At 42.2% G+C, this 20,977-nt stretch overlaps 1 protein-coding gene and 1 pseudogene across 1 annotated transcript; both read right to left on the bottom strand.

Annotated features, from left to right (window-relative positions):
* Window positions 1–17,332, bottom strand: part of LOC116023517 — a 32,379-nt pseudogene extending 15,047 nt beyond the window's left edge.
* A 381-nt stretch (window positions 17,333–17,713) lies between these two features.
* On the bottom strand, window positions 17,714–20,314 carry LOC116023516. The gene has a single exon (XM_031264521.1). It carries the CDS (start codon window positions 20,312–20,314, stop codon window positions 17,714–17,716), a length of 2,601 nt encoding a protein of 866 aa, XP_031120381.1.
* Between the last annotated feature and the right edge of the window lie 663 nt (window positions 20,315–20,977).

Here is a 20,977-nt window from a genome sequence, read left to right as displayed (position 1 = left end):
GGTACACACATTTGAGCATCTCTAAACAACGAGGGCCAATAGAAACCCGCCTCAAGAACTTTCTTGGCGGTTCTATTGCTTGAATAATGGCCCCCGGTGGGTCCGGCATGACAATTTCCTATGATTTTCAATCCCTCTTGTCCCACTACACATCTTCGAATTACTTGATCCGCGCATACTCGGAACAAGTAGGGATCGTCCCAAAAATAATGCCTACTTTCCGCTAAGAATTTTCTCTTTTGGTGCACATCAAAATAATTCGGGATAACTCCTCCTACAACATAATTTGCGATATCGGCGTACCACGGTACATCATCAATTTTCAACAATTTCTCCTCTGGAAACAATTCTAAGATGCTAGCGCTTTCCTCCCCTAAGTTTAGATTCTCTATTCTAGAAAGATGGTCTGCGGCTTCGTTCTCCTTTCCTTTTTTATCCTTGATTTCTATATCAAACTCTTGAAGCAATAAAATCCATCTAATTAGTCTCGGTTTTGCCTCGGCTTTCGACATCAAGTATCTAAGGGACGCGTGTTCCGTAAATACTACAATCTTGGATAAGAGGAGGTAGGATCTAAACTTGTCTAAACCGAATATCACCGCTAACAACTCTTTCTCGGTAGTAGTGTAATTTTGTTGGGTCTTGTCTAGTGTTTTGCTTGCAAACGCTATTGGTTGAAAGTATTTTTCCTTCCTCTGCCCCAACACGACTCCTACTAAAAACCCACTAGCATCGCACATCATTTCGAATGGAAGGTTCCAATCAGGTCCAACTAAAATCGGTGCTCTCACTAGTTTCTCCTTAAGGGTTTTGAAAGCAACTAAACAGTCTTCTCCAAATTCAAACTCTATATCTTTCTCTAGGAGTTTGGTCAACGGTCTAGCAATTTTGGAAAAATCCTTTATAAAACGTCGGTAGAAACCGACGTGACCTAGGAAGCTTCTTAAACTTGTGACGGAGTTTGGAGGTGGTAGGGTGTCAATCACGGATGTTTTGGCTTTGTCTACCTCTATTCCTTTGTTTGATACCTTATGACCAAATACTATGCCCTCTTCTACCATATAGTAGCACTTTTCCCAACTAAGCGCTAGGTTTACTTCTAAACACCGCTTGAGGACTTTTTCTAGATTACTTAAGCATTCGTCATAGGTTTCTCCCCATATGGTGAAATCATCCATGAACACCTCCATGAACTCCCCAATATAATCTTCAAAAATTGCTAGCATGCACCTCATGAAGGTCGCTGGTGCATTGCACAAACCGAATGGCATGCGTCGGTACGCAAAGGTACCCATAAGACAAGTAAAGGTTGTTTTCTCTTGGTCCTCTAATGCTACGGGTATTTGGAAATAGCCGCTCATACCATCTAAGAAACAGTAATAAGCATGCCCGCTCACCTTCTCAACCATCTGATCAATAAAGGGCAAAGGGAAGTGGTCCTTTCTAGTGGCATCATTTAGTCTTCTATAATCTATACAAACCCGCCACCCCGTTACGCTTCGTGTAGGAATTAATTCTTCTTTGTCATTTTTCACTACAGTTATTCCTCCTTTTTTAGGTACTACGTGGGTAGGACTTACCCACGCACTATTAGAAATTGGATAAATCATTCCTACATACATAAGTCTTACTACTTCGTTTTTCACCACTTTGGTCATATTTGGATTCAACCTCCTTTGGGGTTGGGCTACTGGCTTAACATTCTCTTCTAGTAAGATCTTATGCGTACACATACTAGGACTTATGCATTTTAAGTTTTGTAATTTCCACCCTATTGCTCCTTTATATTTTCATAACAAGTTCACAAGCTTGTCTTGTTGATTTTCATCTAGTTTTGATGAGATTACTACCGGTAAGGTTGAATTTTCTCCTAGAAAAGCATATTGTAGACTATCCGGTAACGTTTTAAGTTCACTTTTCACTTCTTTCTCGTCTACTATATTCTTTTTCTCATTTATTTTCTCATTATGCAACAAATCATCCCCTTCATTTCCATCCATCACCTCCTCAACTTCACCAATCAATTCATGAATATATATAGCATCATCAATACAATCATCAAAGAAATTCACAAATTCAATTTCATTCACATCACACACATTATCATCAACATGTATATCATCATCACCACACACTATCTTATGTAAAGCATCATCATTCTCATTAATTGAAGCATTATTATCGAAAGTAAAAGATTCAAGGTCATCATTATTATCCAAAACTCTTAAGAGGGCGTCATCTTTCAATTTACCCACAAGATTGGGGTAAATAGAATTAACGTGCTCATGGAAAACATCCACAAAGTAGCACGCATCATCTGTCGTCATCGGGTACTTAGTCAACTTCGACACATCGAAGGTAGCACATTCGTCTCCTACCCTTAGGACAAGTTTCCCATTCCCTACATCGATGAGGGCCCGAGCGGTGGCCAAGAACGGCCTACCTAGAATCAATGGCACCTTTTGATCGGCATCCATGTCAATAATGACAAAGTCCACGGGAAAAATAAACTTGTCTACCCTCACTAACACATCTTCTACAACCCCCTTGGGTTGCTTGATTGATCTATCGGCCAACTGGATACAAATGCGAGTGGGCTTTAGATTGCCCAAGTCTAATTTCTTAAAGAGACAAAAAGGCATTATATTGATACTTGCCCCAGAGTCCGCTAGAGCTCTCTTAAACTCGGCTTCGCCAATTTGACATGGGATGGTGAAGCTTCCGGGGTCCGTGAGCTTCTGTGGTTGATGGCGCACGTAAGCGGAGCATCCTTCCCCTAGCAAAACCGTAGTTGACTCTTCCAGCTTTCTCTTATTGGTGAGTATATCTTTTAAGAATTTTTCATAACGCGGCATTTGACCTAATGCGTCGAGGAAAGGTACGTTGATATGCAATTGTTTTAGTAGTTCAAGGAATTTGCCGTATTGTGTCTTGTCTATGCTTTCCTTCACCCTCCCGGGAAATGGGAGTGGTGGTTGGTACATCGGTAAATCCACCTTCTCCTTTCCTTTATCTCGAGATTGAGTGGCTTTTGGACTCAAGGGTACTGGAGATGTTTCCTTTTCTTGCACTTTGTCTTCTTCAAGGATTTCTTCTATTTTCTCTTCTTCGATTGGATTCTTGGAGATAGTATTCTTCTTCAATGCTGGCTCGGGAAGTTCCTTTCCACTCCGAAGGGTCACGGCTTTCACCCTCTCTCGAGGATTATTTACCGTGGTACTCGGAAGTGTGCCTTGTGGTCTTTCGGCTAAAGCCTTGGAGTTTTGTGCAACTTGTGTCTCCAAGTGCCTCAAGGAAGCATTATTTTCTTGTCTCAAGTTAGAGACCTCTTGTCTTATTGTGGATATCTCTTGCCTCAAGTCTTGCTTCCACTCTTGCCTCATATTCGTCACATCTTGCCTTAGTTCGCCAAACATTCTCACCATTTTGTCTTCTATGCTTTCTTTAGGAGCTTCTTCTCTTTGTTGATTATTTCCTTGGTACATAGGTAGTCGATACGCTCCCCCTTGGTTAGGTCTTGGGTTGTATTGATTCCCTCGATTGTCTTGGTATCCTCTATTGTAGTTTGCATTGTAACTTGGCTCACTTTGACTCGGTCTTGGATTGTATTGATTTTGGGATGGTTGGTTTTGCCATCCTTGACCTTGACGCCAATTTTGGTTGTTATTATTTTCATAAGTATTGTAGTCATTCGGCCTTTGATATCCTACGGCCTCGACTTGTTCATACGGAACATCCTCGTAGTTGGAAGTGCATTCGTGTGCTCCGTGTGCACCCCCACACTTGTCGCAATAAAGTGCTAATGTCATGCACGGATTTCCTCTTTGACTCTTATTCATCTTTTCCAATTGTGCTTGTAGCCTCTTGACTTCAAGTCCTAGTGCTTCCACCTTGGCTTGAGATGCGGTGTCGGCACTAACTTCATACAAACCTCCTTTGGACTCCCTTTGATTGTACCAATTCCCGGTATTTGATGAAATAGTTCTTATCAATTCTTCCGCGTCTTCAGGACTTGTAGAAACGAAAGATCCTCTAGAAGATGAGTCCAAAAGTAATTTACATTCATCGGTGAGACCGGAATAGAATGAACTAATGACGTCCCATGGATGTAGAACGTCGGGTGGGCATTGATGTTTAAGTGTCTTAAACCGTCTCCACGCATCCGCTAAAGTTTCCAACGACCCTTGTTTAAAGTCTTGGATTTGCTTTCTTATTTTCAATGTCTTGGTCAACGAAAAGAATTCTTGCATGAACTCTTGGTGAAGTTGTTCCCATGATCTAAAGTGGTTGTCTACGTGGGAATCAAGCCACCTCGCGGCTTCCCCTATTAACGAAAACGGGAACATTTTGAGTCTTACGACCTCTTCGGTAACTCCATTTTGACGGTACATACCACACTATCGGATGAATCGGGTGATATGTACGTGTGGATCCTTCGCCGGTAATCCTCCAAAAGGTTGATTTTGTACTAGTGTGATGACAGCGGAATTGATTTGAAAGTTGTTGGCTTCAACCGGGGGAATGTAAATAGAGTTGTGGACACTAAAGTCGGGTGTCATATAATCCGCTATGGTTCTCCTTTCCTCTCCCCTCGGTTGGTTCCTTGGTATATTTCTTAGTTCATTCCTTGGTTCGTTCCTTCTTGGCCTTTGTGGTTCATAATATTCATCATCATATCGTGGTTCGTAGTAAGCATCCCTCCTTTGTCTAGGAGGTTGGTGTTGTTGTTATCTTGGAGGCATGTCATAGAGAGGGTTATTGAATTGCTCTTGAAAATTCGGTGCATATCTCCTACATGGTAGTGGTTCGTCATATGCTACGTTCTCTTGTTGATATTGTGGTTGGTTGGGTGGTGGTGGTCTTTGTCAGGACTCCTCCCTTTGTGGTGGAGGTGCCTCATGGACATTAAATTGATCACCTCTAACATTTTCTCTCGGTATGTCCGTATCGGTGTGTATTGGTGATTCATTCGTATTGACGTTAGGGATGTTTGCACTAGTAGTTGCCATGTCTTCTTCTTGATCTATTTGTTGGCATTGTTGGTCTCTATTGGCCTTCTTTCTCCTCCGATTCAATGCGTAAATCTCCGGATTAAAAGGAAGTAGACCTTCACTCCCTCTAGAGCGAGTGTGCATATATGGAACACTCAAGAACAAGAGAAAGGTTTGCAACTCAAAGTAGCTCAACAAGAAGTGTCAAGTACTAAAAAGAACTGATAGTAAAGGGACAAAAACAAGTAAAAAGGACTAGGCTCTCTACTTAAGGAACCTACTCATGCTAATCCACAAAGACTTGTCTAAACAAAACCGTTACCATTCCCCGGCAACGGCGCCATTTGAAGAGTTGGATTTTTAGCGGGAGGTGGAAAGAGTGTAGGTGAATAAAACGGGAAGAAGTTCCCGAGTATCGTCTCAAGGAACGGTAAGAAAGGATTTGGTAGACAAGGAATTAGACACAAGAGTTCCTATGTTTCAAAAGCTAGTCCTAGCATAAGGGTTGTGTAGGTCATTCTAAGAATAGCTCAAACACTAAAACGAAAGGTGTTGTAAACAAGTATTGGAAGGGAGGATTCGGACTAATCTAGCACACATGCCACTCTTGATTTCCTAAGGTACTAGGGGTTTGAAAACGCTTAAGGGACTAACATGAGACAAGGTCACTCACACCACCGCCACTCTCGTGGTCAATGGACTCACTTCTTAGACCATAAAGTTATCCTTGTGAAATTTAGGCTAGAAGAGGCATTATGACAAACACGTTATGTGCCTCTTGCCTTCCTACTCCCTCTTCTCAAAGGTAAGAAGGAAAAGAGGTTGGTGAGGTCTCAAGCATTCCCTAATCTCATAGGTGAAAGCTTTCTACACTAACTCTCAAGTCCGATTGGCCTAATCGGAGTAGAGGTCACACAAACATCCCAAATCGCTATCAAGATATCCAAAAAGCATCATTCTACCCTAGATATATGACATAAGAGCTCAAGAACAACATGCATGTTCAACTAGTCCAAATCCACTAGGTAACTAGCCACACATCTCTAAGCTAAGCATCATCAAAGCAATTAAACAAATCTAAGCTATAAGGATTGAAATCTAAACACAAATCAAAGCACAAATCAAATCAACAAAGCAAATCACAACTCAATTCACAAACTAAAATTGAAGAACAAGAGAGGAANTCTATCTGGAAGGTTCAAATGGAAGCCGTTCTAACCCAGAACGGTTTGAAAAAAGCTCTAGCTGGGAAGAAGAAGAAACCAGCTACAATGACAGATGAAGATTGGGAAGATTTGGATGACAAGGCACGTTCAACCATTCAGTTGTGCCTGTCTAAATCGGTTCTACGTGAGGTGATAGGTGAGACGACTACGTCAGATTTATGGTCCGAGCTGAATTCGCTCTACATGGACAAATCTCTAGCGAATACGCTGCGCCTGAAGGAGCAGCTGTATACAATCCGTATGACGGAAAGTACTTCAATTCAGTCTCATTTGGATGAATTCAATTCTATTTTATTGAACTTGGAAAATATTGATGTCGTAATTGACGATGAGGATCGTGCTATTTTATTCAAGAGTTGGATTTTTAGCGGGAGGTGGAAAGAGTGTAGGTGAATAAAACGGGAAGAAGTTCCCGAGTATCGTCTCAAGGAACGGTAAGAAAGGATTTGGTAGACAAGGAATTAGACACAAGAGTTCCTATGTTTCAAAAGCTAGTCCTAGCATAAGGGTTGTGTAGGTCATTCTAAGAATAGCTCAAACACTAAAACGAAAGGTGTTGTAAACAAGTATTGGAAGGGAGGATTCGGACTAATCTAGCACACATGCCACTCTTGATTTCCTAAGGTACTAGGGGTTTGAAAACGCTTAAGGGACTAACATGAGACAAGGTCACTCACACCACCGCCACTCTCGTGGTCAATGGACTCACTTCTTAGACCATAAAGTTATCCTTGTGAAATTTAGGCTAGAAGAGGCATTATGACAAACACGTTATGTGCCTCTTGCCTTCCTACTCCCTCTTCTCAAAGGTAAGAAGGAAAAGAGGTTGGTGAGGTCTCAAGCATTCCCTAATCTCATAGGTGAAAGCTTTCTACACTAACTCTCAAGTCCGATTGGCCTAATCGGAGTAGAGGTCACACAAACATCCCAAATCGCTATCAAGATATCCAAAAAGCATCATTCTACCCTAGATATATGACATAAGAGCTCAAGAACAACATGCATGTTCAACTAGTCCAAATCCACTAGGTAACTAGCCACACATCTCTAAGCTAAGCATCATCAAAGCAATTAAACAAATCTAAGCTATAAGGATTGAAATCTAAACACAAATCAAAGCACAAATCAAATCAACAAAGCAAATCACAACTCAATTCACAAACTAAAATTGAAGAACAAGAGAGGAATTTTAGACTAGACTAATCTGGAAAAATGAATGGGATCCCCCTGAAAAATGCCCCAAATCTCTATTTAAATCGCGCCAAACCGCCAAAATAACATGTAGTGGACGCCCGACTGGACGCGCGTCCGCTCCGCGTCCAGCGGGATTCTGTGCGCAGCTTCGAAACTTCAGAGAGATCTCGGAATCGGATGCGGGCGTCCGACCCGCATCCGCTGTGCGTCCTAAGCACACATTGCAACTTCAGAGAGGTGTTTTTTCGGACGTGGGGTGTCCAGTCCGCGTCCTTCCCGCGTCCTAAGCAAACGTCTCAACTTCAGAGGGCTATTTTCCGGACGCGGGGCGTCCGCAGCGCTCTGCCTCGAACCTCAGCAGCGTGTAGTCGTGGACGCCTGGGCGGACGCGCGTCCAAGGCGTGTCCGTGCCTGTCCTTTGCTTCCGATTTTGGCCCGTGAATCATTCTTTGAAATCCATGCCTTTTTCACCTCTTTGCACAACGTTTTACCTACAAAATGATCAAACACGTGTGGACTAGGATCCAATGGCACTAACAAGCATTTTAACGCAATTAAAGCTTAAATCAATCACAAAAGCTAGCAAGTACGTGCAATGTGACACGAGAACGACCCTATAAGTGTAGCATCTTTTGCACTTATCAAAATTTCCACACTTTAGAACTTGCTTGTCCTCAGGCAAGCTATCATTGACAAAGCAAAAACTAAGTGCAAATGATGCCACCACTTTGATATGCAAGCAAGCTAAACCACAAGAATGATGCACACACTTGAAATCAATACAATTCTCAAGTTATCATGAAAATGAGCTTTTAAACAACCTTTGATTCTCAATAACGACTATCCCAAGAACAAAACCTTTCGCAAAAATAAAGCGTTTTGATTAACTTTCATTATCATACGAGTCAAGCATGCAATCCAATAACGAGTTCACCAACCATTTAAAGCGGGCCACTAGCCGAGCCAACTAGTGGGACCGATGTGCACAAACCAAACCTATTAGACCACCCTTGTAACCTCAAACCCCCTAGATTCTAACCTGATAAACAAAAAGGCTTTAAGGTTATCTACTACCCCTCAAGACCGACCATCGGGCTACCCGATCTCACATGGAGCTCCATGCTTTTTCGAGAACTGTGCAATGGGTGCCCGGTCCCAACGGGATAGATCTCTCCTTTTCTCATTCCCCAAGATAACCTCATCGGGCTACCCGACTTCACATGGATCTCCATGCTTTTTCGAAGATGGTGCAATGGGTGCCCGAATCTTGGCGGAATGGCTCTCTTCAATTTTCTCATCTCCCAAGACCTCGTATCGGGGCAACCGACTTCACGTAGAGCTCTACGCTTTTTCGAAGACAGTGCGATGGTTGCCCCCCAACTTGTCCTAGCTAGACGGTTCATCTTTTTCATATCCTAAGGTGGCCACATTGGGCTCTTTTGGGGTTTTGGCCTCATTGGGCTCTTTTAAACAAAATAAAGCAAAGCATCACCTTCACAACCCCACACTACACCTTCGGGAGAGCAAAAACAAAGAAAATTAGGTTCATTTCCGGGCTTAGTAAACATTATATTACTAGGTTTGATAGGTGCACACTCCCACTTCGTTACCTCCTTGACTATGGTCCAGGTTAAATGAGAGGTGAACATCACACAATCATGCAACAATTCAATAATTTAAACAAAAGTATAAGAATTTTCTTCCACGGGATAGTCCTAATTGAGAATCAAGTGTACCTTCAAAACACACATTTTCCAAGATAGATTAAGCATCGCATTCATTTCAAACATGTCCACCGTTCTAAGTCAAGCAATACTTTTGCAATTCAAAGTCTTTCAAGCACAAAGGTGCTTTCCTTTCCACACTTTAAACCGAACATCGTCCTCGATGTTCACACTAAGCATAACGTGGGAAAGCTACAAAGGTCTCAACATAAAATGCCCCTTTCCACACTTTAGAAGTGTGCTATGGGCTATTGGGTCACACAACATGCTTTTATGAATGATTTAAAACAAGCGAATGCAAAAGTCATGCCATCACACCCGGTTTCCACACTTTATAACAAAAGCATATAGGTAAAAGAAAGGGTAAGGGAGATAAAGAGACTCCCCTACGGCATTAAAGATCTACATGAGTGTGCTCATATCATCTCTCTTTTCCTTAAATTCCCTGCACAACATAAGCTTCCAAACACATTGATTCACATTCGATTAGCTAAATTCAAGAGATCAACAAGATAAAGACTCAATATTAAAAGTAAAAACCCAAAACAATAATGCAAACAAAATATGAATTAAAAACAAAGTACGAGTGCATAAAAGAACAAGTGCTAAAACTCAAAAATCCCTACAACTAAGCAACTACGATCATCGGGGCGCACAAGATCATTCGCCCGACCCATCGGACTCTTCTTCATATTGATCAAGTGTGAGCCTTCTTACTTCATGTTCAAGCATATTGACTCGGTTTTCAAGCCTCTCGATAGTTCCCCACAAATCTCTTTGCTCTCCTCTAGCCTCGTCATCACTAGACTCCTCGGGTGGCACTCCAAATTGGATAAAGTCACCTATGTCTAACGGTGTCATGGTGGTTGCTACCACCTCATATGCAAGTGCGTCTCCAAACCCCAATGCTTCACATAGCCTACTAACTATAGGCCCCACAAAGATACTCTCACTATCCTCATAGCTTTGTCGCTTTAGAAGGGTCTTACAAAGCTCTCCCATGTGGATTGGCATCTCCGTATATATGCTCCAAAGCATGAATAGTTCCCTCCTTGTAACATTGTCATTCGGAGTTTGCCTTCCCAACCATGACCGTGCTATAATATGCCACATGATCTTAAGCTCCGGGACTTTGATATATTTGGCACTCGTGTATGAGGGTCTCCAAGCTATCCCCTGTCTAGCTATTCCCCACCAAAACAACTCGGGTTGATGCTCATTAAGGAAGTCGTCAACAAGGTTTGCGTACCATCTTTGCTCTTGGTCATGTAAAGTGTAGAATCCTAGCAAATTACCAAGTTCATCCGACGAGATGTCGTACTGTCTATGAAATAGCTTGAACTTAATGCTAGGTTGTCTCCGGTTATGCACCCCCTCGTTGACTTCCAAAGTAGAAATGAATTCCCTAACGATAGGGACATACGTCGCATCCCTCCAACTACAAATGTGTCTCCAAAATGGTTGGGACGTCATCCTTTCAAATTCTTCTCGAATGCCTAGGATGGTTAAGACTGGGCTTCTATGTAACTCCATTCGACTATTTGCTTGTCTCGGAAGTGCCTATATCTAAAAAGATCCTCCACTTTGATCATGAGGCCTCAGTGTGCAAATTTCATATTCGGTGCTTCCCCTTCTTCGCTTGATGTGTCCTCATTGGGCACTCTACTAGGTTCACCTCTTTCAAGAGTGTGCCTAGGGACCATCATTTCGGCCCTTGGAAGTCCCTATATTTATCAAATCAAGCATTAGATTCTCAATTCACAACATTGGATTTTCAATTCAAGATATTACATTCTCATTTCAAGTATTTGCATTCTCAATATAAGCATTATGACATTCTCAAAATAAGCATTGTGATCTCAACTCAAAGCATAACTTGTACCATATATTATAAGCGGCATTTTATCAAACACATGGTATGCAAGTTTTACAAAAGCACAAATGTATGAAATATGCATGATCTGCACACTATAGAGTACAAAAGCACAAGCATATCATCACCCAAAGCTCACAAGAGTAAAGGATCAAAATAAGATCTTACTAAAATTGAGTAGAAACTAGATCAAGATCCTAATAAATCAAGTAGAAGAAGAAGAAATGTCAAGAGAATTACCTTTGGGCTCGGTGGAGGTGATCCACAAATGCTTGATAAAGGAGAGGAGAAGAGGTTACCTATGTTCATCATTTTCTGATAGTAGGGAGTGATAGAGAGGAATTTTGGAGTGAGGGAAGAAGAATGAAGTTGAAAAACCCTTGGAGTATTTAAATTCGTCGGGCGGACGCCCTGCTGGACGCGCGTCCAGAGGCGCGTCCAGCAGAGACTTCTCTGTTTCTGCTTCTTTCTGCTTCGGTTAATTGTTGGATGCCGGGTGGACGCGTGCGTCCGCCGCGCGTCCGGCCCTAGGTTTTGCATTTTCCAGCTCATTTTTATCTATGATGTCGCGTGTTTCTTCCCCCGCATTTTTGCTTATTCGTATGTCTTCGTACCCCCTGTCGTCTTGAGCTTAAAAACAACACTAACAAATATTTTTGAAAATTTTTGCAATTATTAGAAGTAACGATCATAAGCTTCAAACTTAAAAGCAATTAAAAGAAAGCATCATAAACCAAAGTGCATTGTGGAGAGTAAATGTAAACGAGAGTAGTACTAAAACCGAAATTAAACAAACCGAATAACGAAAGTAAAAGAAAGATAAAGTCGGCACCCCACGCACGGGGTACCTATTGTTCTAGCCGGGCCACATCAACACAAGAACTTAAAAACCCAAGCAGCGTCAATAAGGTGCGTCCCCACCCTGTGAGGGGGGTGGAAAACGATGCTCCATCCATAGGCGCAATTGCTCGATTGCTTGAAATTGTTGCTCTTGACATTCCTCTTGCCTCGCGTATGCTTCATTCTGCCTTAGGATTGCTTCGTTCTGCCTTATGATTGCTTCGTTCTGCCTCATCAACTCTTCATGGTGAAGGTCCATCCTCTGGTTGAAAGTGTTCATAGACTGATTATGCAACTGAAGCTTAAAAGCCCTCATGGATGCCCAGTCATATACTGGGGGATACTCTGCATATTCCGGAGGCACATCCGGACCTCCCTGAATTACCGGCTCCTGTTCTTGTTGAGGCTCACCCTGTGGAGGTCTAGGCGCGGCCCCAATCTTTGGGGCATAGCTCCTATTGAGATGCGCATCAGTAAACGGTCGCATGGAGGCAATACTCTTCTCCCTCGTCAACTCTCTTTGCAAGCCCAACCCGTGGCACAGTCTTGTGACCACCGGCCCTATCCAGACATATGGGCACTTCGGGTGTGTCTGAGAGGTGAACAGCTGTTGCACCATGCAGGCCATTTGTATTGGCTCATTCATTTCTAGACTCCAAAGGTTGAAGAGATCAAATCTGTATACCTTGTGGAGGTTCTTATTCCTTCCTCCAAATGTAAGGTTTAGTAGAAGCTTCATCATCAATAGTGCCGGGCTCACGATCTTTGAGGTGTTTGGCTTAATACCGGTGAACCTGCCTCCTTGCCCATTAGTAATTCTGTCCTAGTAAGCTTCTGCCGCCGCATCGGAGTCAAAATCTGAGGGAAGGTTGCGCCACTCTTTTGTGTGAATGTCCTCAGCGGTGTAAAATCCAAGGTATTCCCCCAATTGGATCAATGAGACTTCGTGCTCTCGACCGAATAGTGTGAACTTCATGCAAGGAGTCCACATGTGGTTTGATGGCATAGGCGTATAGGTAGCAATAAACTCGTGCACGACGGGTTCATATGTGTCATCTCTCCAGCTAAAGAGAAGTTCCCAAGATCGCCGCGACATCATCCTCTCCACCTCCTCTCGACACCCATATGCATCGAGCATTGTGTAGTCGAAGTAAAAGCCTCCCGATACTCCTTTTGTTATAAGCTATTCCACCCGTTCATATTGTTTAGCAGTTAGGTGTCTCAGGCTTCGGCCTCCTGCAATCAAAAGGTCACTTTCGCCTTCTACTACCCTTGAACTTGATCCAACGTCGTGCTTTCTCTTCTTGGCACATTCCTTGCGTCTAGTCTTTGGAGGCATCTATTTTAATAATAAAGCATGTGAGCCATAGCATAGTTGAATCTTTTGCACTCAGGTGATTAAACAAGCATCTATTGCATTTAAACAAATTTTCAAGAAAGTAAAGCCATACACATGCTTGATTGACTCCCCATTTAAAGGCAAAACTTAGCACAACAACATCATCACTATTTAGCATACTTAACCATTTTTCTTATCAATTAAAATTCTAGACAAAAGGAAAGCATGCACATTTAAGCATATTACTACTACATGTGAAAGGAAAGCATGCACATTTAAGCATATTACTACTACATGTGTTTGGAAAGCATGCACATTTAAGCATATTACTACTACATGTGTTTATACTAAGGAGATAACAAAAGATAGCATGTATCATCATCTAGTTTCAAGTTATTCATGCATATACAATTCATAGCATAACTCCAAAACTTCACAAATTTACAAACTTTAAGTACATTTATTTTCAAATCACACAATGTGATAAGCAATTCCAACTTTTATCAACCTAAAACAATTCTACAACCATTCTTCATCAACAACACCATGTTAATCCTATCACATATCATAATTTCATGCCAAAGTTCAAAAAGCCCCAAATTTGTGAAACTAGTAAACAAACTTTTCAATTAAGCATAATGCAATGTCAAGAATCACAAATTGGTTCTATATAAGCTCTTGATTAGCATCTAATTTCATTTATCAACCATTAATTTCAACAATGAAGCACACTTATTCAAACCCAAATTTTTCCACCATTAAAGTAGGGTTTCAAGCTTTTTTCAACACTCAAATTCATGTTTAACCATACAAATTGCAATTAAAACTCATTAGCATGCTCATTATAACATAAGGAATCACATTCTAACAACAAACAAGCAATGCAATTGTCAAAGCAAGAAATCCCAAAATAAGGTCATAACAATGGTGAAAGCTTAAAAATAGGGTTGAAGAAGATGCACATACCTTGAATTTTGTTGTAGAAAGGTTGTACAAAGATGAAAGCTTCAAATTTTTGCCTTGGAATAGCTTTGGAGCTTGAAAGACTTACTTGGTAATTTTTGGAGTGGGTGTTCGTCCGCTAGAATGAAGTAGAAGAGGAAGAATTTGGCTTAAATCCCTCAATCGCGTCCGCAAAACTGCCTAGGCTAACCCGTCGGACGCGCGTCCACATGGCGTCCGCATTTTATTTTAATTCCTTGCGATTTTCCGTAGCATCGGACGCGGGTCGGACGCGTGCGTCCGAAGTTCTTCTTCGTTCGGCATGTGGCAGGCGAATTCCGGACGCGGTCGTCCGCTTGGCGTCCGGTTTACTCCTTCGTTCTGCATGTGGCGGGCGAAATCCGGACGTAGTCGTCCGCTTGGCGTCAGGAACTACGGTCTCAGTACTTGNTAGTCGTCCGCTTGGCGTCAGGAACTACGGTCTCAGTACTTGCTTCGCGTTCTGATGGACGCGGGTCGGACGCGTGCGTCCGCCTCGCGTCTATCAGAGCGCTCTCTGACGTTTCGAACTGGGCTACTGGACGCGGATCGGACGCGCGTCCGGTCTGGCGTCCAGGCTCGGATTTTCGCCAATTTTGACTTTTTCTTGTTCTTCTTCGGTCTTCGTGACTTCACCTGTTGTGGCCCTGCAAAAACATACTACATCTAAAATAAAAACATGTAAGATAAAGCATTTAAAAGTAAAAGTAACCCCGGGTTGCCTCCCGAGAAGCGCTATGTTTAACGTCTTTAGCCCGACGTCTTTGTAAGCTTCAATTTTCCAATTGAATCAAACGCAAGGCATCTACCTCGCGCGGTTCCATTCCTCCGAAATATTTCTTGACTTGGTGCCCATTCACTTTGAACTCTCCTTTGCTCGGATGTTTGATTTGGATCGTTCCATAGGGAAAAACTTTTGTGACCGTGAACGGCCCCGACCATCTTGATTTCAACTTTCCCGGAAAGAGTTTCAATTTCGAATTAAAGAATAACACTTGGTCTCCTTCCCGGAATTCTCTCCCCTTTTTGATGTGCTTATCATGATAAAGCTTTGTGCGTTCTTTGTAGGCACGTGAATTCTCATATGACATTAATCTCCATTCTTCTAATTCATCAAGTTGCCACAGCCTCTCACGCCCTGCAAGGTCCATATCGCTATTCAACTTCTTAATCGCCCAATAGGCTTTGTGTTCGATTTCGACGGGTAGGTGACAGGCTTTCCCATATACAAGTCTAAAGGGTGTCGTTCCAATCGGGGTCTTATAAGCAGTCCTAAATGCCCACAGAGCATCATCTAGGCGATCGGGCCAATCTTTTCGGTGGATTCCAACCGTCTTTTCTAGTATTGCTTTAATATCACGATTGGCGTTCTCCACTTGGCCACTGGTTTGGGGGTGGTATGGAACTCCCCCCCTGTGTTGCACTCCGTATTTGGCCAACATCTTTTCCATCAACGCATTCCTAAAGTGTGTCCCCCGGTCGCTGATTATAACTCTAGGCACTCCGAACCTTGTAAACAACTTCTTTAGAAAGTTGATTACACTTCTAGCGTCATTGTTTCGTAAGGCTTGTGCCTATACCCATTTTGATAAATAATCGATTGCAACCAAGATGTACTTAAACCCTTTTGCACTCGGGAATGGTCCCACAAAATCAATGCCCCAGATGTCGAAAACTTCACAGGCTAGAATGTATGTTTGCGGCATTTCGTTCCTCGCTGTGATGTTTCCAACTCTTTGACATCGATCATAGTTTGGTACACACATTTGAGCATCTCTAAACAACGAGGGCCAATAGAAACCCGCCTCAAGAACTTTCTTGGCGGTTCTATTGCTTGAATAATGGCCCCCGGTGGGTCCGGCATGACAATTTCCTATGATTTTCAATCCCTCTTGTCCCACTACACATCTTCGAATTACTTGATCCGCGCATACTCGGAACAAGTAGGGATCGTCCCAAAAATAATGCCTACTTTCCGCTAAGAATTTTCTCTTTTGGTGCACATCAAAATAATTCGGGATAACTCCTCCTACAACATAATTTGCGATATCGGCGTACCACGGTACATCATCAATTTTCAACAATTTCTCCTCTGGAAACAATTCTAAGATGCTAGCGCTTTCCTCCCCTAAGTTTAGATTCTCTATTCTAGAAAGATGGTCTGCGGCTTCGTTCTCCTTTCCTTTTTTATCCTTGATTTCTATATCAAACTCTTGAAGCAATAAAATCCATCTAATTAGTCTCGGTTTTGCCTCGGCTTTCGACATCAAGTATCTAAGGGACGCGTGTTCCGTAAATACTACAATCTTGGATAAGAGGAGGTAGGATCTAAACTTGTCTAAACCGAATATCACCGCTAACAACTCTTTCTCGGTAGTAGTGTAATTTTGTTGGGTCTTGTCTAGTGTTTTGCTTGCAAACGCTATTGGTTGAAAGTATTTTTCCTTCCTCTGCCCCAACACGACTCCTACTAAAAACCCACTAGCATCGCACATCATTTCGAATGGAAGGTTCCAATCAGGTCCAACTAAAATCGGTGCTCTCACTAGTTTCTCCTTAAGGGTTTTGAAAGCAACTAAACAGTCTTCTCCAAATTCAAACTCTATATCTTTCTCTAGGAGTTTGGTCAACGGTCTAGCAATTTTGGAAAAATCCTTTATAAAACGTCGGTAGAAACCGACGTGACCTAGGAAGCTTCTTAAACTTGTGACGGAGTTTGGAGGTGGTAGGGTGTCAATCACGGATGTTTTGGCTTTGTCTACCTCTATTCCTTTGTTTGATACCTTATGACCAAATACTATGCCCTCTTCTACCATATAGTAGCACTTTTCCCAACTAAGCGCTAGGTTTACTTCTAAACACCGCTTGAGGACTTTTTCTAGATTACTTAAGCATTCGTCATAGGTTTCTCCCCATATGGTGAAATCATCCATGAACACCTCCATGAACTCCCCAATATAATCTTCAAAAATTGCTAGCATGCACCTCATGAAGGTCGCTGGTGCATTGCACAAACCGAATGGCATGCGTCGGTACGCAAAGGTACCCATAAGACAAGTAAAGGTTGTTTTCTCTTGGTCCTCTAATGCTACGGGTATTTGGAAATAGCCGCTCATACCATCTAAGAAACAGTAATAAGCATGCCCGCTCACCTTCTCAACCATCTGATCAATAAAGGGCAAAGGGAAGTGGTCCTTTCTAGTGGCATCATTTAGTCTTCTATAATCTATACAAACCCGCCACCCCGTTACGCTTCGTGTAGGAATTAATTCTTCTTTGTCATTTTTCACTACAGTTATTCCTCCTTTTTTAGGTACTACGTGGGTAGGACTTACCCACGCACTATTAGAAATTGGATAAATCATTCCTACATACATAAGTCTTACTACTTCGTTTTTCACCACTTTGGTCATATTTGGATTCAACCTCCTTTGGGGTTGGGCTACTGGCTTAACATTCTCTTCTAGTAAGATCTTATGCGTACACATACTAGGACTTATGCATTTTAAGTTTTGTAATTTCCACCCTATTGCTCCTTTATATTTTCATAACAAGTTCACAAGCTTGTCTTGTTGATTTTCATCTAGTTTTGATGAGATTACTACCGGTAAGGTTGAATTTTCTCCTAGAAAAGCATATTGTAGACTATCCGGTAACGTTTTAAGTTCACTTTTCACTTCTTTCTCGTCTACTATATTCTTTTTCTCATTTATTTTCTCATTATGCAACAAATCATCCCCTTCATTTCCATCCATCACCTCCTCAACTTCACCAATCAATTCATGAATATATATAGCATCATCAATACAATCATCAAAGAAATTCACAAATTCAATTTCATTCACATCACACACATTATCATCAACATGTATATCATCATCACCACACACTATCTTATGTAAAGCATCATCATTCTCATTAATTGAAGCATTATTATCGAAAGTAAAAGATTCAAGGTCATCATTATTATCCAAAACTCTTAAGAGGGCGTCATCTTTCAATTTACCCACAAGATTGGGGTAAATAGAATTAACGTGCTCATGGAAAACATCCACAAAGTAGCACGCATCATCTGTCGTCATCGGGTACTTAGTCAACTTCGACACATCGAAGGTAGCACATTCGTCTCCTACCCTTAGGACAAGTTTCCCATTCCCTACATCGATGAGGGCCCGAGCGGTGGCCAAGAACGGCCTACCTAGAATCAATGGCACCTTTTGATCGGCATCCATGTCAATAATGACAAAGTCCACGGGAAAAATAAACTTGTCTACCCTCACTAACACATCTTCTACAACCCCCTTGGGTTGCTTGATTGATCTATCGGCCAACTGGATACAAATGCGAGTGGGCTTTAGATTGCCCAAGTCTAATTTCTTAAAGAGACAAAAAGGCATTATATTGATACTTGCCCCAGAGTCCGCTAGAGCTCTCTTAAACTCGGCTTCGCCAATTTGACATGGGATGGTGAAGCTTCCGGGGTCCGTGAGCTTCTGTGGTTGATGGCGCACGTAAGCGGAGCATCCTTCCCCTAGCAAAACCGTAGTTGACTCTTCCAGCTTTCTCTTATTGGTGAGTATATCTTTTAAGAATTTTTCATAACGCGGCATTTGACCTAATGCGTCGAGGAAAGGTACGTTGATATGCAATTGTTTTAGTAGTTCAAGGAATTTGCCGTATTGTGTCTTGTCTATGCTTTCCTTCACCCTCCCGGGAAATGGGAGTGGTGGTTGGTACATCGGTAAATCCACCTTCTCCTTTCCTTTATCTCGAGATTGAGTGGCTTTTGGACTCAAGGGTACTGGAGATGTTTCCTTTTCTTGCACTTTGTCTTCTTCAAGGATTTCTTCTATTTTCTCTTCTTCGATTGGATTCTTGGAGATAGTATTCTTCTTCAATGCTGGCTCGGGAAGTTCCTTTCCACTCCGAAGGGTCACGGCTTTCACCCTCTCTCGAGGATTATTTACCGTGGTACTCGGAAGTGTGCCTTGTGGTCTTTCGGCTAAAGCCTTGGAGTTTTGTGCAACTTGTGTCTCCAAGTGCCTCAAGGAAGCATTATTTTCTTGTCTCAAGTTAGAGACCTCTTGTCTTATTGTGGATATCTCTTGCCTCAAGTCTTGCTTCCACTCTTGCCTCATATTCGTCACATCTTGCCTTAGTTCGCCAAACATTCTCACCATTTTGTCTTCTATGCTTTCTTTAGGAGCTTCTTCTCTTTGTTGATTATTTCCTTGGTACATAGGTAGTCGATACGCTCCCCCTTGGTTAGGTCTTGGGTTGTATTGATTCCCTCGATTGTCTTGGTATCCTCTATTGTAGTTTGCATTGTAACTTGGCTCACTTTGACTCGGTCTTGGATTGTATTGATTTTGGGATGGTTGGTTTTGCCATCCTTGACCTTGACGCCAATTTTGGTTGTTATTATTTTCATAAGTATTGTAGTCATTCGGCCTTTGATATCCTACGGCCTCGACTTGTTCATACGGAACATCCTCGTAGTTGGAAGTGCATTCGTGTGCTCCGTGTGCACCCCCACACTTGTCGCAATAAAGTGCTAATGTCATGCACGGATTTCCTCTTTGACTCTTATTCATCTTTTCCAATTGTGCTTGTAGCCTCTTGACTTCAAGTCCTAGTGCTTCCACCTTGGCTTGAGATGCGGTGTCGGCACTAACTTCATACAAACCTCCTTTGGACTCCCTTTGATTGTACCAATTCCCGGTATTTGATGAAATAGTTCTTATCAATTCTTCCGCGTCTTCAGGACTTGTAGAAACGAAAGATCCTCTAGAAGATGAGTCCAAAAGTAATTTACATTCATCGGTGAGACCGGAATAGAATGAACTAATGACGTCCCATGGATGTAGAACGTCGGGTGGGCATTGATGTTTAAGTGTCTTAAACCGTCTCCACGCATCCGCTAAAGTTTCCAACGACCCTTGTTTAAAGTCTTGGATTTGCTTTCTTATTTTCAATGTCTTGGTCAACGAAAAGAATTCTTGCATGAACTCTTGGTGAAGTTGTTCCCATGATCTAAAGTGGTTGTCTACGTGGGAATCAAGCCACCTCGCGGCTTCCCCTATTAACGAAAACGGGAACATTTTGAGTCTTACGACCTCTTCGGTAACTCCATTTTGACGGTACATACCACACTATCGGATGAATCGGGTGATATGTACGTGTGGATCCTTCGCCGGTAATCCTCCAAAAGGTTGATTTTGTACTAGTGTGATGACAGCGGAATTGATTTGAAAGTTGTTGGCTTCAACCGGGGGAATGTAAATAGAGTTGTGGACACTAAAGTCGGGTGTCATATAATCCGCTATGGTTCTCCTTTCCTCTCCCCTCGGTTGGTTCCTTGGTATATTTCTTAGTTCATTCCTTGGTTCGTTCCTTCTTGGCCTTTGTGGTTCATAATATTCATCATCATATCGTGGTTCGTAGTAAGCATCCCTCCTTTGTCTAGGAGGTTGGTGTTGTTGTTATCTTGGAGGCATGTCATAGAGAGGGTTATTGAATTGCTCTTGAAAATTCGGTGCATATCTCCTACATGGTAGTGGTTCGTCATATGCTACGTTCTCTTGTTGATATTGTGGTTGGTTGGGTGGTGGTGGTCTTTGTCAGGACTCCTCCCTTTGTGGTGGAGGTGCCTCATGGACATTAAATTGATCACCTCTAACATTTTCTCTCGGTATGTCCGTATCGGTGTGTATTGGTGATTCATTCGTATTGACGTTAGGGATGTTTGCACTAGTAGTTGCCATGTCTTCTTCTTGATCTATTTGTTGGCATTGTTGGTCTCTATTGGC

The sequence above is a fragment of the Ipomoea triloba genome, chromosome 6 (genome assembly GCF_003576645.1).
Source record: "Ipomoea triloba cultivar NCNSP0323 chromosome 6, ASM357664v1".
Taxonomy (NCBI): domain Eukaryota; kingdom Viridiplantae; phylum Streptophyta; class Magnoliopsida; order Solanales; family Convolvulaceae; genus Ipomoea; species Ipomoea triloba.
This window is presented reverse-complemented; position numbering and strand designations above follow the sequence as displayed.

Coding starts and splice junctions, on each gene's coding strand:
- LOC116023516 (XM_031264521.1), bottom strand. CDS start 20,314: ATGTACCGTCAAAATGGAGTTACCGAAGAGGTCGTAAGACTCAAAATG.